A 15685-nucleotide genomic window follows, 5' to 3' on the forward strand; every position below is an offset into this window, starting at 1 on the left:
TAATTTGCTTTTATATTCTAATCTTCTTGAAATGAATGCTAACATTGCATTTGTCTTCCTCACCACAGACTCAACCTGCAAATTACCCTTTAGAAAATCCTGCACAAGGATTCCCAAATCTCTTTGCACCTCGGATTTTTGAATTTTCTTTCCATTTAAAAAATAGTCTATGCTTTTATTACTTCTACCAAGATGCATGGCTATACACTTCCTGAAGGACTTAGACAGATTAGGAGAATGGGCAAAGAAGTGGCAATAGAATACAGTATGCAGCCTTGTGGTGCACCTGTGCTGATGGAGATTGTGGAGGAGATGTTGTTGCCAATCTGAACTGACTGCGGTCTGCAAGTGAGGAAAATGAGGATCCAGTAGCACAAGCAGGTATTGAGGCCAAGGTCTTGAAGCTTATTGATTAGTTTTGAGTGGATGCTAGTATTGAATGCCAAGCAGTAATCAATAAAGAGCATTCTGATATATGTATCTTCACTGTCCAGATGTTCCTGGGTTGAGTAAAGTGCCTCACTCATTAACAAAGTGTTTTCACCCACAGAACTGCCATTCACTGGATGTTTTTTTTTGGTTTTTCACTCCATTCTCTGTAAACTCTAGTGACTGTTGTGCATGAAAATCCCAGGAGATCAGCAGGTTCTGCGATACTCAAATCACCCTGACTAGCACCAACAATCATTCCACGGCCATTGTCACTTAGATTACATTACCTCCCCATTGATGCTTGGTCTGAACAACACTGAACCTCTTGACCATGTCTGCATGCTTTTATGCACTGAGTTGTTGCCACATGATTGGCTAGTTACATATTTGCATTGAGGACTAGATGTAGAGGTGGACTTAACAAAGTGGATACTGAGTATAGATTCACACAGTATTGTCCTTGTATAGCACTGCTGGTCCAAAACAACACATTTTACTCAGTGACAATAAACCTGACATTGATTCTGAATGCTCCATGTCCCCTTGCAGATCCACCGGTGACCATCTTAGGAAGCAACAAGGTATCCGAGGACCGGACTTTCACAGAATCAGAGGTCATCTCCATGATGTGTAAACTGTCTCGGTCAGACGTGAAGGTCCGCTGGTACCGGGACGGTGTCGAACTACTGAACAGTGACAAGGTCAAGATCGAGTCACGGGGTCTGACGCGGGAGCTGATGATCTTCGACTCGGAGCCCCGTGACTCCGGACAATACGTCTGTGATGCTGGGACTGACAAGCTGACCTTCAAAGTAACAGTTGCAGGTATTCTGTTTCTTCAAGACACTGGTCACTGTAGTGACAGTGAGGAAGGCTATCAAAGCTTGCAGTAGGTTCTGATCCAGCTGGAAAAATGGCAGATGGATTTTAATGCAGACAAGTGAGGTGTTGCACTTCGGTGGGACCAACATGGGTAGGCCCTACGCAGTGAGTAGTCGAGCACTAAGGAGTGTGGAAGAACAGAGGAGTCTGGGAGTACAGATCCATACTTCCATGAAAGTGGCATCACAGGGAGATAGGGTCATAAAGAGAGATATAGGCACATAGGTCGTCGTAAATCAAAGTATCGAGTACAGGAGTTGGGATGTGATGTTGAAGTTGTATAAGACATTCGTGAGGCCTCATCTGGAGTATTGTGTGTAGTCCTGATCACCTACCTACAGGAAAGATATCAATAAATCTGAAAGAGTACAGAGAAAATTTACAAGGAGGTTGCTGGGATTTGAGGACCTAGTTATAGGCAAAGTTTGAACAGGTTAAGACTTAATTCCATAGTACATAGGAAGTCATAGGCTAAGCATGAAAGGTGAAATGTTTAAGGGGAGACTGAAGGGGAACTTCTTCACTCTGAGGGTGGTGCGAGTATGGAACAAACTGGCAGCGGAAATGGTAGATGTGGGTTTGATGTTGAAATTAGATTATTAGATTAGATTAGATTATGAGGACACACAGTCCTCTTTTATTGTCATTTAGTAATGCATGCATTAAGAAATGATACAATGTTTCTCCAGAATGATATCACAGAAACACATGACAAACCGACTGAAAAACTGACAAAAACCACATAATTATAGCATATAGTTACAGCAGTGCAAAGCAATACCGTAATTTGATAAAGAACAGACCATGGGCACGGTAAAAAGTCTCAAAGTCTCTCGAAAGTCGCATCATCTGACGCAGACGGTGAACCTCCAGCGCCGCAAACTTGTCCATGTAGCATCCTGGAAGCATCCGACCACAGTCCGACTCCGAGTCCGTCCGATAACTCTGAGCCTCTGACACCGAGCACCGAGCACCATCTCTGCCGAGTGCTTCGACCCCAGCCCCAGCAACAGGCAATAGGCAAAGCTGAGGATTTGGGGCCTTCCCCTCCAGAGATTCTCGATCGCACAGTAGCAGCGGCAGCGAAGCAGGCATTTCAGAAGTTTCTCCAGGTGTTCCTCTGTGCTTCTCACGTCTGTCTCCATCAAATCAGGATTGTGCATGGCATCCTAATTAACACATACGATATCTTTTGGAACGGCCGCGCTCGCTGTATCGTGCTGCCATCTTCTCCTCCCTCTTCCGTTACTGTCTAAATTTAGGTAAGTATATAGATGGGAGAGGTATTTAGGGCTGTGGTCCAGCTGTAGGCCAATGGGACTAGATAAGTAATAGTTCCACTTGATGGGCCTTTTTCTGTGCTGTAGCACTGTATGACTCTGTGACTATGTCTGATCACAGACAGTGACACCAAGCGCAGAAAACACTCAGCAGGTCACGCAGCATCCGTGGGGGGAGAAACCTGGGTCAATTACCTAGTGCTCTTTGATCTATTGTCATCACTGGGTATAAAGTTAAGGTGAAAAGGGAAGGATTTAAAGGGGTCCTGAGGAGCAGGATTTTCATGCAGTGCTCGTCTGGCAGTGTGGAATGACTGAGACTGTTTTCCCTGGAGCAAAGGAGGCTGAGGGTGATAGCTGATAAAATCATGAGAGGGATAGGTAAGTCTTTTTCCCAGGGTAGGAGAGTCTAAAGCTGGAGGGCATAGGTTAAAGGTGAGTGGGTGTGCCACTAGGGTCACTTTCAAAAGAGCTAATTGCTGTGGTCATGTCCGCTGACCACTCAAGCATGCAATCGGGGCACTGCCTTTAAGGGCACTATACAGGGGGAGCATACATTCAGCAGCTGGCAGAATGAAATGGTGATAGATATTCACCATATGTAAAAATTCATAGTGCTTTGGTAATGTAGGTCAGTAGGAAGTCCATGATAGTGGTGAATTTTGACAGGGATGTTGCACTTTCTGAGGAGATGTGGTGGCTGAGAAATTCAATAGCAGACAAGCCATACTGGCACTTAGGGTTAATAACCAGCCCATGCTGGCTTAAGCATTTGAAAAATGCACGGAGATGTGATATGTATTCAGTTTTGGATGCGCTAGCAACAAATATGTCATCCAGGTAAAGAAAAAGAAAATGTAAGTCTTTTAACATAGTGTCTATTAGTCGCTGGAAAGTCTGTGCTGCATTTTTCAGCCCAAATGGCATACACAGAAACATAAATAGGCCAAATGGGAACAGCAGTTTGGGATCATCCTCAGCACACACAGGTCCCTGATGGTAGCCCTGACTAAGTCCACTTTAGAAAAAGTTATCTTTCCAGCTAAATGTGCCGAAAAGTCTTGAATATGTGGGACTGGGTAACGATCGGGGGGTGCTGGCCTCGTTAAGGCGGTGTTAATCGCTACATGGATGATGACAACCGTCGGCTTGGGGACTATGTGGAGGGTTGAAGCCCAAGAACTTTTCAACCTGAGTACAAAGCCAAGCATTTCCATGTTAACAAGTCATTCTCCGTGCTGGCCAGCTTCTCTGACTCCAGTCTACGTGCATGCCAGTAAGCCCGTTGTGGAAGTGTGGTGCTTGACCCCATGCTTTGTGACTGTAGTGGAAACTGTGGGCTTGGTGAGGTTTGGGAATTCGCCCAGCTGGGCACTGAACTCACATGGGGTGGTGCATGCGCCAGGGGATCCAGACTTGTACGACACACTCTGCTTCAGTTGGGACTTCATCTGGCTAAAGAGGCAGATTTCCTGTGTGTTCAAGGACTGTTGGTCGATCTTAAAAATTGCCAGCTTGTGGATGTCAAGGATTTTGGATTGTAACCCTGCTCCCCCAAAACGCTCCCTACAACAACTCTGTCAAGTGCATGCTCCACCACATGTGAGTTTATTCAACCGCTGGGTGAATTCCCAGGCTGCACCAAGCCCACATTCTCCACTACAGTCACAAAGCATGGGGCCGAGCACCACAACCGGCCTGCTGGTCCATGCCTGCACGTGTAGACTGGACCCAGAAAAGCTGGCAACCACGAAGGCTGTTTTTTTCAACATGGAAAGACTTGGCATTGTACACTGGTCAAATAGCCCCCGGGCTTCACCCCTCTGTATGGTCCCCAAGTCCAATGGTGGTTATTGTCCATGTGGTGATAACCAATGCCTTAACCCTTGATGGTTACCCAGTCCCACACATCCAAGACTGCTCGGCAAGTTTAGCTGCAAAGTTAGTTTTTTTAAAAGTCAATCTAGTTAGGGGCTACTATCAGGCACTTGTGTGCTTGGAGGACATTCCCAAAACAGCGGTGATAAACCTGTTTGGCCTTTTTGAGTTTCTGCACATGTCATTTGGACTGAAAAATGCAGCACAGGCTCTACAACAGCTGATGGACTCCATATTAAAAGACTTAGATTTTCTTTTTGTTTACCTGGATGACATACTTGTGACCAGTGCACCCAAATTGAAACACATATCCCATCTCTGCACACTTTTCGAACACTTAAACCAATACAGGTTGATTATTAACCCTGCTAAATGGCAGTTTGGGTTATCAGCAATTGACTTCCTTGGCCATTGCATCTCCACAGAATGTGCAAAACCCCTCCCATCAAAAGTAGCCACTATTATGGATTTCCCACTACCCCACACTACTGAAAGAACTTCAGGAGCTTTTAGGCATTGTGAATTTCTATCACCACTTCATTCCACGAGCAGCCAAACATGTGGTTCCGCTGTATAGTGCGTTTAAGGCAATACCCCTAATCACATGCTTCACTGCTCAGTAGGGATGACCAGGGCATTTGTGATACCGAGAAAGCTCTTTCCAACATGACCCTACTGGCGCATCCACTCCCTAATGCACCCACAAGCATTACTACTGAGGCTTCAGACAACGCTCTGGGTGTTGTGCATGAACAGTTGGTAGGAGGGTCGTGGCAGCTGCTCACTTTCTTCAGGCAGTAGCTCACCCCCAAAACAAAGTACAGCATGTTTGACCTTGAGTTTCTCTGTGTCTATCTAGCTGTCTGCCATTTACGTTTTCTTTCTGATGGTCAGCATTTCACAGCGTTCGTTGACCACAAACCCCTTATGCACGCAATGGCCAAACTATCAGACCATTGGTCTGCATGGCAGCAATGCCAACTAGCCTTCATATCAGAGTTCACAACTGATATACAACATATCATGGGGGAAAATAATGCCATGGCTCTCATGGCCAGTCACTGAGGCCATACACATAGGGGTCGCCTATGCTGGCACGGTAGCCAACCAAGATACTGATACTGACCCAGAGGTCCAGGCTAACCAAACAACAATCATGGGCCTGCGGTCAGCTGACTTTAAGTTCGGGAAAGCTCGGGTTTCTCTCCTGTGCGATGTCTCAACTGGTTGCCCTCCCCACATAGTGCCCACAAACTGGAAGTGGATTGTTTCTGACTCCATACATGGCTTCTTGCATCCGGGCTGGAAGGTCTCACAGAAACTGGTTGTACTAAAGTTTGTGTGGCACAGCTTTATAAATTACATGCATGATTGGACTGCAGCCTTTGTGGAATGTTAGCAGGCAAAAAATAACCGTCATGTTCAGGCTCCATTGGCACATCTTGAGGTCCCTGAGGGACAGTTTGACCATGTCAGTGTGCTCCTTGCTGGTCCTCTTTCCCCCCCTCCCCTGGTTTCTCACACCTCCTTACGATGGTGGGCTGTACCACCAGGTGGCCGGAGATTATTCCTCTAGCGTCGATGATGGATGCAGACATGACGACTTGAGTGTTCATCAGCACCTGGGTTGCTCGGTTTGGCACCCCATCTGATGTTTCCTCTGACTGTGGTCCCCAAATCACTTCAGACCTCTTGGCTGTGATGGCCCAGAACTTTACCATTGGGATACATCACATCACAGCATATCACCCGCATTCCACTGGCCTATGCAAGTGGTTTCACCTCTCCCTCAAGGCTGCTCTGAGGGTCTCCATGAGCAATGAGTGCTGGCATGATTGGATCCCAAGGCTTCTGCCGGGCTCAGAACAGCTCTAAAAGAGGACCTGCAGTTGTCCGTGGCTGAACTGGTGTACAGACAGCTGTTTTGAATGCCGGGTGATTTCATTCCTGATGCCACAACCATCTGGTCGGCCTCTCAACAGTGTTTCACCGTCCTCAGTAAGTTCAATTCCTTTCCACCTATTCCTACCTCCCATCATGGCATACAGCACTCTTGGGCTCCTGTTGACCCACGTTCTGCCTTGTTTGTTTTCGTCTGCCATGACGCACATCAGTATCCCCTTAGGCCCCCATACGATGGCCCATTCTGCATTTTGGAATGGAGAGAAAAGACTTTTATAATCGGTAAGAGGGGTAAAGGAAAAAGAAAGGTATGTCACATCCGGAGTTTCTCCGGTTAGCGGACAATTTCCCTCCACGTCTCTCTGACAGCGTAAACCTGAATGTATTTCAGTAGATCCTTTTAAATCGGCCCACCAAGATTTGGAAGATTTCACTGCCATGTCCCTGGCGTCACAACATGGCCATGAGTGTGATAACACACCTCTGGACATGCCAGAGGCTCCTGCAGTTCCTGCAGCCATGGGACACAGGACCAGAGCCAGGCAGCTCGTCCAAGCTCCAGACAGGCTCACAGTGCCAGTTTTAGTGAATCCTGTGGGTCCTATGTTGGGTAACGTAATTGGGAGAAATGTACATAATTTACAACCACAGGCATTGAGTTGGGGTTTCACTTTAAGAGGCTGGTCTGACGTGATGACGTTATTATGTAAAAGGTTTTTAGCGACTTTTGTGGTGCAGGTTTAGGAGCTCAATAAAATATGTTATGGTTTTTGTTCAATATAAAACACCTCACTTCGTTTTATTTGTGGAAACCTCAATAGGAGTTAACAATTAAAGATCTTAAAGATTAGCTTTATTTGTCACATTGAAACACCTTCAATAATTCCAAAAGACTGAAGTGGGGTAAATACTGAAAGGCTTTTATTCGCAGTAAGACGTGACCTCCATGCTGAGTGTCTGCCCCTGGTCTGAGGGAGAGGAGCAGGGCGAAATCGCCTTTATTCAGGGCTCTGTGGGAGGAGCCACAGGGGCAGTCAGCAGAGGGGCGTGTCCAGACAGGTAACCCAGTTACAACATATATATATATGGTTTACCACACACATGTACGCCAAAACATTGAAACATACCATGAAATGCATCATTGGCATCAAATCAAATCAGCGAAGATCGTGGTGGGCAGCCCACAAGAGCTGCCAAGCTTCCGGTGCCAACAAAGCATGCCCACAAATCTTGACAGGACAACAAAGTCAAAAATAACAGAACAAAATAGGCCCCATCTCACCCACTCACATGCATACAGGCCTCGAACCCCAGGACAGGCCACTTCTGGGCTTCTGATCCTTGGCCCCAGACTCTCAGCTTCTCAGACATCGGGCTCCCAACTTTTAGTCCCTGACCCAGACTTGCAGACTCGATCTTTGAGCCTTTACTCCGAATTCACCAACTTCAGTTTTTGACCTTTAGCAGACATCCCACCCTGCAAAAACTCACTTCAGGGAGGTAGCACCATCAATTTGCAGGAGACTCCCGGAACTTCCGGGAGAGGTGGGATGTCTGCAATAGAGTAGCTCCTTAGCAGCTAGCCAGTTAGTTTAAATGACGTTAGCTATGCTAATGAATGAATGACACCTGCTAAACTCACCTCAACACGTCTTACAGTCTTAACCCACCATGGGCAATAGAAAAGTCACTGTTGCAAACAGTGCAGCGAGCAACACTGTCATTATTTTTGACCCCTATTAGGCAGGGGTACACTTTAGTGTAGTCTGGGGTGATGTACATTTTATATTTTCTTTTTTTGGAACACTCTGCCATGGCGCGTTCTCGCTCTCCCCCCCTCTCTCTCTCTCTCTCTCGCTCGCTCTCGCTCTCTCTCAAAAAAATTGATTTCTGGGGTATTGTATATAATTTCCGGGCATCAGGGAGCCGCTATCAATATGCAGGAGACTCACTGAACTTCCGGGAGAGGTGGGATGTCTGCCTTTAGGCTTCCATCTTCTGACTCACTGAGCTCTGAATTTTGACCTTCGGCTTTGCCCTCTGGGTCTCAACCACAGGACTTATCGATCGTGGGTTTGATCTTCGGCCTCGACCCCAGACTCACCGATCACAGGTTTGACCTTTGGGCATCAGCCATGTGCAGGCTGAAAGAATGAGTGTAATCAGGCTCAATCAGCTTGTTTATCTCAGCACAGCACTGCAAGCCAAAGGGCCTGTTCCTGCACTGTACTCTCCTGTTTTTTCAGATGTGAGTGCAGGACATATGATTAGTAGGTTCTCAGATGACATGGAAATTGGTGGTGAGGAGGATTGTTTTACAAGGGCAGATGGAATTTAATCCTGATGAGTGGAAGGTGATGCTCTGGTATGGGAATGCCATATACTAGGAATAGTTAGGACCCTAGGAAGGACTGAGGATTAGAGGAAGCTTAGTGTTTCTGTCAAAGGATCCCAGGAGGTAGCTGAATGGATAGATAAGATAGTGAAGAGGGCATTCAGAATACACTCAGTGGCCACTTTATTAGGTACACCTGCTCATTAATGTGAATATCTAATCAGTCAACCACATGACAGCAACCCAACATGTAAAAGCATGCGGGCATGGTCACGAGGTTCTTTTGTTGTTCAGACCAAACATCAGAATGGGGAAGAAATGTGATCTAAGTGACTTTTAACATGGAATGATTGTGGCTGCCAGAAGGGGAGGTTTGAGTGTCTCGGGAACTGCTGATCTCCTGGGATTTTCATGCATAGCTGTCTCTAGAGTTTACAGAGAATGATGTGAAAAGCAAGTAACTTCAAGTGAGTGGTGAAGATGAGTAATACAAATCGCTGGAGGAACTCAGCAGGCCAGGCAGCATCAATGGAAAAAAGTACAGTCGGCATTTCAGGCCGAGAGCCTTCATCAGGACTGGGAAAAAAAGATGAGAAGGTGGGGGGAGAAGGTAAAACCAGGAGGGGAAGGGGTGAAGTAAAGAGCTGGGAAGTTGATTGCTGGAAGAGATACAGGGCTGGAGAAGAGGGAATCTAACGGAAGAGGGTAGAAGACCATGGAAGAAAAGGAAGTTGGGGGAGCACCAGAGGGAGGTGATGGGCATGTAAGAAGATAAGGTGAGAGAGGGAAACAGGACTAAGAATGATTGGGGGGGGGGGGTGCAGGCAATTACTGGAAGTTGGAGAAATCGATGTTCATGCCATCAGGTTGGAGACTAACCAGACGGAATATAAGGTGTTGCTCCTCCAACCTGAGTGTGGCTCCATTGCATCAGTAGAGGAGGCCATGGACTAACATGTCAGAATGGGGATGGAATGTAGAATTGAAATGGGTGGGCACTGGGAAATCCAGTTTTTTCTAGCAGATGGAGCGTGGGTGCTCAGCGAAGTGGTCTCCCAATCTATGTCGGGTCTCACTGATAAACAGGAGGCCACACCAGGAGTACCAGATACAGCAGATGACCCCCACAGACTTGCAGATGAAGTGTCACTTCACCTGGAAGGACTTTTGGGGGCCCTGAATGATAGTAAGGGAAGAGGTGTAGTGTCAGGTATGGCAGTTGCTCTGTACACCAGAAAAACGGGATCTCCTGGTTGCCACCCATTTCAATTCCTCTTGCCAGTCCCATGTGTAGCAGAGCAAGTCTGAATGCATAACATGTTGAACCTTGAACAGGGTCCTGCTGAAGGGTCTGGGCCCGAAACGTTGACTATACTTTCTTTCATGGATGCTGCCTGGCCTGCTGAGTTCCTCCAGAGATTTGTGTGTCAACCCTGAAGTGGATAGGCTACAGCAACAGAAGGTTACAAACATACACACAGTGGCCACGTTATTAGGTATAGGAAGTACCTAATCAGTAGCCATTAACTGCATATTGCAACTGTATAAACCATTGGTTGGGTTAGGGCTGGGGCGCTGGACATGTTTCTTGTCGCCACACTATAGGAGAAAGTGCAGAGGAAATTCTGCAGGATGAACGGGGTGTTTTAGTCTTGAGGACAGAACACGCATTTTCCTTGGCTGCAGGGTACCTGGTAAAATTCAGCATGTCATATAAAATGTTGTCAAATTGATGCACAATCTTGACTGATTGGATCACGGCCTGGTCTGCAAACACCAATGCCCAAAGACGGAAAAGTAGTGGATGCAGCCCAGTCCATCACAGAAAAAGCCCGGCCCACCACTGAGCACATCTACGAGGGTCACTACCACAGGAAAGCACCCCCTTTATCCAGGCCACGTGCTCTTCTTGCTGCTGATGTCCGGCAGGAGGTAGAAGGAACCTCAGGTCCCACCCCACCAGGTTCAGGATCAGTAATTACCCTACAACCATCAGGCTCCTGAACCAGCGTGGTAACTTCACTCACTTCAACAATGAATTGAAGCCACAACCTGTGGACTTACTTTCAAGGAATCTAGAACTTATATTCTCAATATTTATTTATTTATTTATCTGAATATTTATTTGTTTATTTATTATTATTTATTAGCACAATTTGTCAGTATTTGTTTATGAATAGTTTTCATAATTTTGATTGTAAATGCCAGCAAGAAATTGTATCTCAGGGTTGTATATGGTGACATGTCTGTACTTTGATAATAGGTTAACTTTGATTTTGACTTGACTTTTACAATATTATGAAGTGTATAGACAGAGTCATGCAGCTCTTTGGCTCAACTCATCTATGCTGACCAAAGTGCCCACTTTAGCGAATTCCATGTGCTTGCATCTAGCCCTTATCCATCGTAACTTTTCTAATCCATGTACCTGTCTGCACACTTATTAAACATTGTTGTCGACCACTTCCTGTGGCAGCTTGTCCCATATACCCACTACCTTCTGCATGGGAAGTTGCCCCCCCCAGACCCCTCTTAAATCTTTCCCCCCTCACATTAAACCTATGCCCTCGGGTATGTGATTCCCATTCCCTGAGGAAAACACTATGTGCATTCACCCGATCAAGACCCCTCATGATCTTATACACCTCTATGAGGTCACCCTCTGTCTCCAACACTTTGTGCAGAAAGACCAGGCCTGCCCAACCTCTCCCTGTGACTCAGGCCCACAAGTCCTGGTAACATTCTCTGCACTCTTCCCAGCTTACTGGTGTCTTTTCAATAGTAGGGCGACCAAAACTGTACACAATACTCTAGTTGCAGCCTCATTAATGTCTAGTACAACTGCAAAATAGCTTTAAAAAAACTTTTCCCTTAGCAAAGGTGTCTATAATTGGAATTATAAATAGAACATAGAACACTGCAGCACAGTACAGGCCCTTCAGCCCACAATGCTGTGCTAATCTTTTAACCTACTCGAAGATCAATCTAATCCTTCCCTCCACCACAGCCCTCCATTTTTCTGACATCCATTTGCTTATCTAAGAGTTTCTTATGTGTCCCCAGTGAAACTTCCTTTACCAGCGACCACTCTCTGTAAAGCCATACTTCTGACATCCTGTCCAATCACCTTAAAATCATACCCCCTGTATTAGCCATTTCCACCATGAGAAAAAAGTCTCTGGCTATCCATTTGATCTATGCCTCTTATCAAGTCATCCTCCTTTGCTCCAGAGAGAAAGGCCCTGGATCATTCAATCTTTCCTCATAAAACATGCCCTCCGATCCAGGCAGTACCTTATCTCCTCACCTGCCCATCACCTCCCTCTGGTGCTCCTTCCATGGCCTTCTGTCTCTTTCACCAATCAACTTTCCAGCTCATTACTTCATCCCTCCCCCTTCCGGTTTCACCTATCACCTTGTGTTTCTCCTCTTTAAAATCTACTCCTCAGCTTTTTTCTCCAGTCCTGCTGAAACATCTCGGCCCCAAATATTGACTGTACCCTTTTCCATAGATACTGCCTGGCCTGCTGAGTTCCTCCAGTATTGTGTGTGTGTTACTCAGCATCCTGATAAACTTCCTGTGCACCCTCTCTAAAGCTTCCACATCCTTCCTGTAACAAGACAACCAGAACTGAGCACAATATTCCAAGTGCGGTCTAACTGGGGTTTTATAGAGCTGCAACATTACTTCATGGCTCATGAACTCAATTCCTGACTAATGAAGGAGAACACACCACACTGCCTGTGTTCTTCTGCTGAACAATGTGGGCATGCTATGTTGGTGCCGGAATGTGTGGCAACATTTGCGGGCTGCCCCCAGCACATTATTGGTTGTTAATGCAAACGGTATATTTCACTGTATGTTTCAATGCACACGATCAGTAAATGAAAAAAATGGATTTGACATTGAATGGAGAAGTCATTGACATTGATTGACTTACCCCTCAGCCATCAAGCTGTCCAACCAGTGGGAATAACTTCACTCAACTTCATTCGCCCATCACTGAACTGTTCTCACAACCTATAGACCCACTTTCAAGAGTTCTTCATCTCATGTTCTTTATATTTATTTATTCTGATTATTTTTTGTCTTTCTTTGTATTTGGACAGTTTGTTGTTTTTGCACATTGGTTGTTTGTTCTGTCGGATGTGGTCTTTCATTGATTCTTTTGTGTTTCTACGATTTACTGAGTATGCCCACAAGAAAATGAACCTCTGGGTTGTATATGGTGACATATATGTACTTTGATAATAAATTTACTTTGAACTTACCTTTTCCGATTTGGAATAAGGAAACTTTACCTGCGAGTCTGTTGGGTTCATTTACTGTCTGCGGTGCTCTCAGTGAGGCCTCTTCTAATCGGTGACACCCAGCATAGACTGGGGGACCACTTTGTTGAGTACCTTCACCCCATCCACGATAAGCAGTATTTCCTGGTGGCCAACCATTTCAATTCCAATCCCCATTCCCATTCTGACATGTCAGCCCATGGCTTCCTCTACTGCCACAATGAAGCCAAACTCAGGTAGGAAGAGCCAGACCTCATATTCGGTCTGGGTAGTCTCCAACCTGTTGGCATGAACATCAATTTCTTTGGCTTCTGGTAATCTCTCACCCCCTCCCTCTCCTCTCTTTTCCCATTCCCATTCTGGCTTCCCTCTTACCCCTTCTCTTCTCATCACCTGCCTATCACCTCCCACTGGTACCCCTCCTCCTTCCCTTTCTCCCACGTTCCACTGTCCTTCTCTATCAGCTTCCTCTTTCTTCAACCATTTTCCTCTTCCACCTATCACCTCCCAGCTTCTCACTTCATCACTCCTCCCTCATCCACTCACCTTCCCCCTCACCTAGTCTGTTCTATCACCTCCAAGTTTATACCCCTTCCCTGCTCCAACCTTCTACTTCTGGCTTTCCCCTTCCTTTCCAGTCCTGATGAAGGATCTCAGCCCAAAATATCGACTGTTTATTCCTCTTTATAGATGCTACCTGACCTGCTGAGTTCCTCCAGCATTTTGTGTGTGTTGCTCTGGATTTCCAGCATCTGTGGAATCTCTTGTGTTTATGTAAGTCTTGTGTATCCCTCCACCAGAGGCCCCAGTGCTCTTCACGAACAAAGGGAAGCTTCCGGAAGAAGTCACGGTCAACGAGAATGGTAAGGCTGTGCTTGCTGCCATTGTCTCCAAGGAGAAGGGCAGTGTCACCTGGTACAGGCACAAGGAACCGGTGTCCGCAGGGGAGAAGAACGAGATGAGTTGTGAGTCGCGGGTCCATAGTCTGATCCTCAAGAATGTGCAGAAGGAGGATTCCGGATTCTACGTCTGCCGATCCGCAGACGACGAAATGACTTTCAACGTCAACGTGATAGGTGAGATTAGCTTTATTTGTTATGTGTACATGGAAACGTACAGCAAAACGCATCGAGTAAGTCAGTGACCAACATGGTCAGAATTAGAATCAGGTTTGCTAGACTGAGAAATGTTGTGAAATTTGTTGATTTGCAGCAGCAGTACATTAAAAAAACTATTAATTACAGTAAGAAATATATAGCATATATCAAAATTTTAAATTAGGTAAGTAGTGGAAAAAGAGAGCAAGACTAGTGAGGTAGACAATTAAATTCCCCATTTGCCTTGGTAGGGTTCAAACATGTACCTCTGAACCATTAGTCCAAGCTCAGGTGTCATTGACAAGTACCTGATCACTTGCACCTCAGAATCAGGGTTAACATCACTGGCACATGTTGTGAAATATGTTGTTTTATGGCAGCTGGACATTGCAATACATAATGAAAATATATCAATTTAAAAAATAAATTGAATAAGTAGTGCAGAAAAGAAAGCAAAGCAAGGGAAAAAGAAGTGAGGTAGTGTTCATTGTCCCTTCAGAAATCTGATGGTGAAGGGGAAGAAGCTGTTCCTGAAACATTGAGTGCATGTCTTCAGGCTCCTGTACCTCCTCTTCGATGGTAGTAATAAGAAGAGGGTCTATCCTGGGTAGTTAGGCTCCTTTATGATAAATACCATCTTTTTGAGGTATCACCTTTTGAACATGTTTTCAATGCAGGGAGGCTAGTGCCCGTGATGAAGCTGGCCACTGTTGTAACCCTCTGCAGCTTCTTCCCATCCTAAACATTGGACTCTCCACACCAGACGGTGATACAACCAATCGAAATGCTCTCCATAGTACACCTGTGGAAATTTGCTAGTCTTTGGTGACTTAGCAAATCTCCTCAAAGGCCTAATGGAATTTAGCCGCTGGTGTGCTTTCTTCATAATTGTATCAATATGTTGGCCTCAGGATAGATTTTCAGAGATGTTGATGCCCAGAAACTTGAAGCTGCTCACCCTTTCCACTGCTGGTCCCCTCACTGAGGACTGTATGCGTTCTCCTCGACTTGCCCTTCCTGAAGACCACAATCAATTCCTTAGTCTTACTGATGTTGAGTGTAATGTTGTTCCAACACCACTCAAGCGGCTGGGCTACCTCACTCCTTCATCACCGTCTGAGATTCTGCTAACAGCAGTTGTGCAGTCTGAGGATGTGCTGGGGGCAGTCTGAAATTCTGAAGCTCTGGGTCTGCCAGTCGGCAGGTCCACTGGAGGTTGGAGGCCCAACAACAGGCCTGTCCTGGGGACAGAGGACAGTCTGAGTGGATAGGTGGGTGAGTGGGAGGGACGAAAGCTGTTTGCTTTGTTGTTATTCTGTTGCTGTTGTTGCCTTTGCTTGTTTTGTTCTGCTAAACCTAGTGGGTGGCGAGGTCAGTGCCAGAATGTGTGGCCGGGCTGCCCCAGATTGTGTTGGTTGGTGATACAAATGACGCATTGGAAAAATATGTATTGACAGTGGAAAGGTGTGTATGGAATCGGAGTAGATAGCAGAGGTACTTAATGAATACTTTCCTTCAGTATTCATTATGGAAAAGGATCTTAGCGATTGTAGGGATGACTTGCAGCGGACTGCAAAGCTTGAGCATGT

At 45.9% G+C, this 15685-nt stretch overlaps 1 protein-coding gene across 3 annotated transcripts in view; it reads left to right on the plus strand.

The window, feature by feature from the left end:
• The window catches only part of obsl1a (obscurin like cytoskeletal adaptor 1a), a 149151-nt gene that overhangs the window by 83748 nt on the left and 49718 nt on the right, over window positions 1-15685 (plus strand). For all 3 annotated transcript variants that reach the window (XM_072261041.1, XM_072261043.1, XM_072261044.1), the window contains exons 21-22: window positions 982-1257; window positions 13800-14075. In XM_072261041.1, the coding sequence (XP_072117142.1) occupies window positions 982-1257; window positions 13800-14075 (552 nt within the window). The remainder of the gene's footprint in view (window positions 1-981; window positions 1258-13799; window positions 14076-15685) is intronic.

Source organism: Mobula birostris, chromosome 6, assembly GCF_030028105.1.
Source record: "Mobula birostris isolate sMobBir1 chromosome 6, sMobBir1.hap1, whole genome shotgun sequence".
Classification (NCBI taxonomy): domain Eukaryota; kingdom Metazoa; phylum Chordata; class Chondrichthyes; order Myliobatiformes; family Myliobatidae; genus Mobula; species Mobula birostris.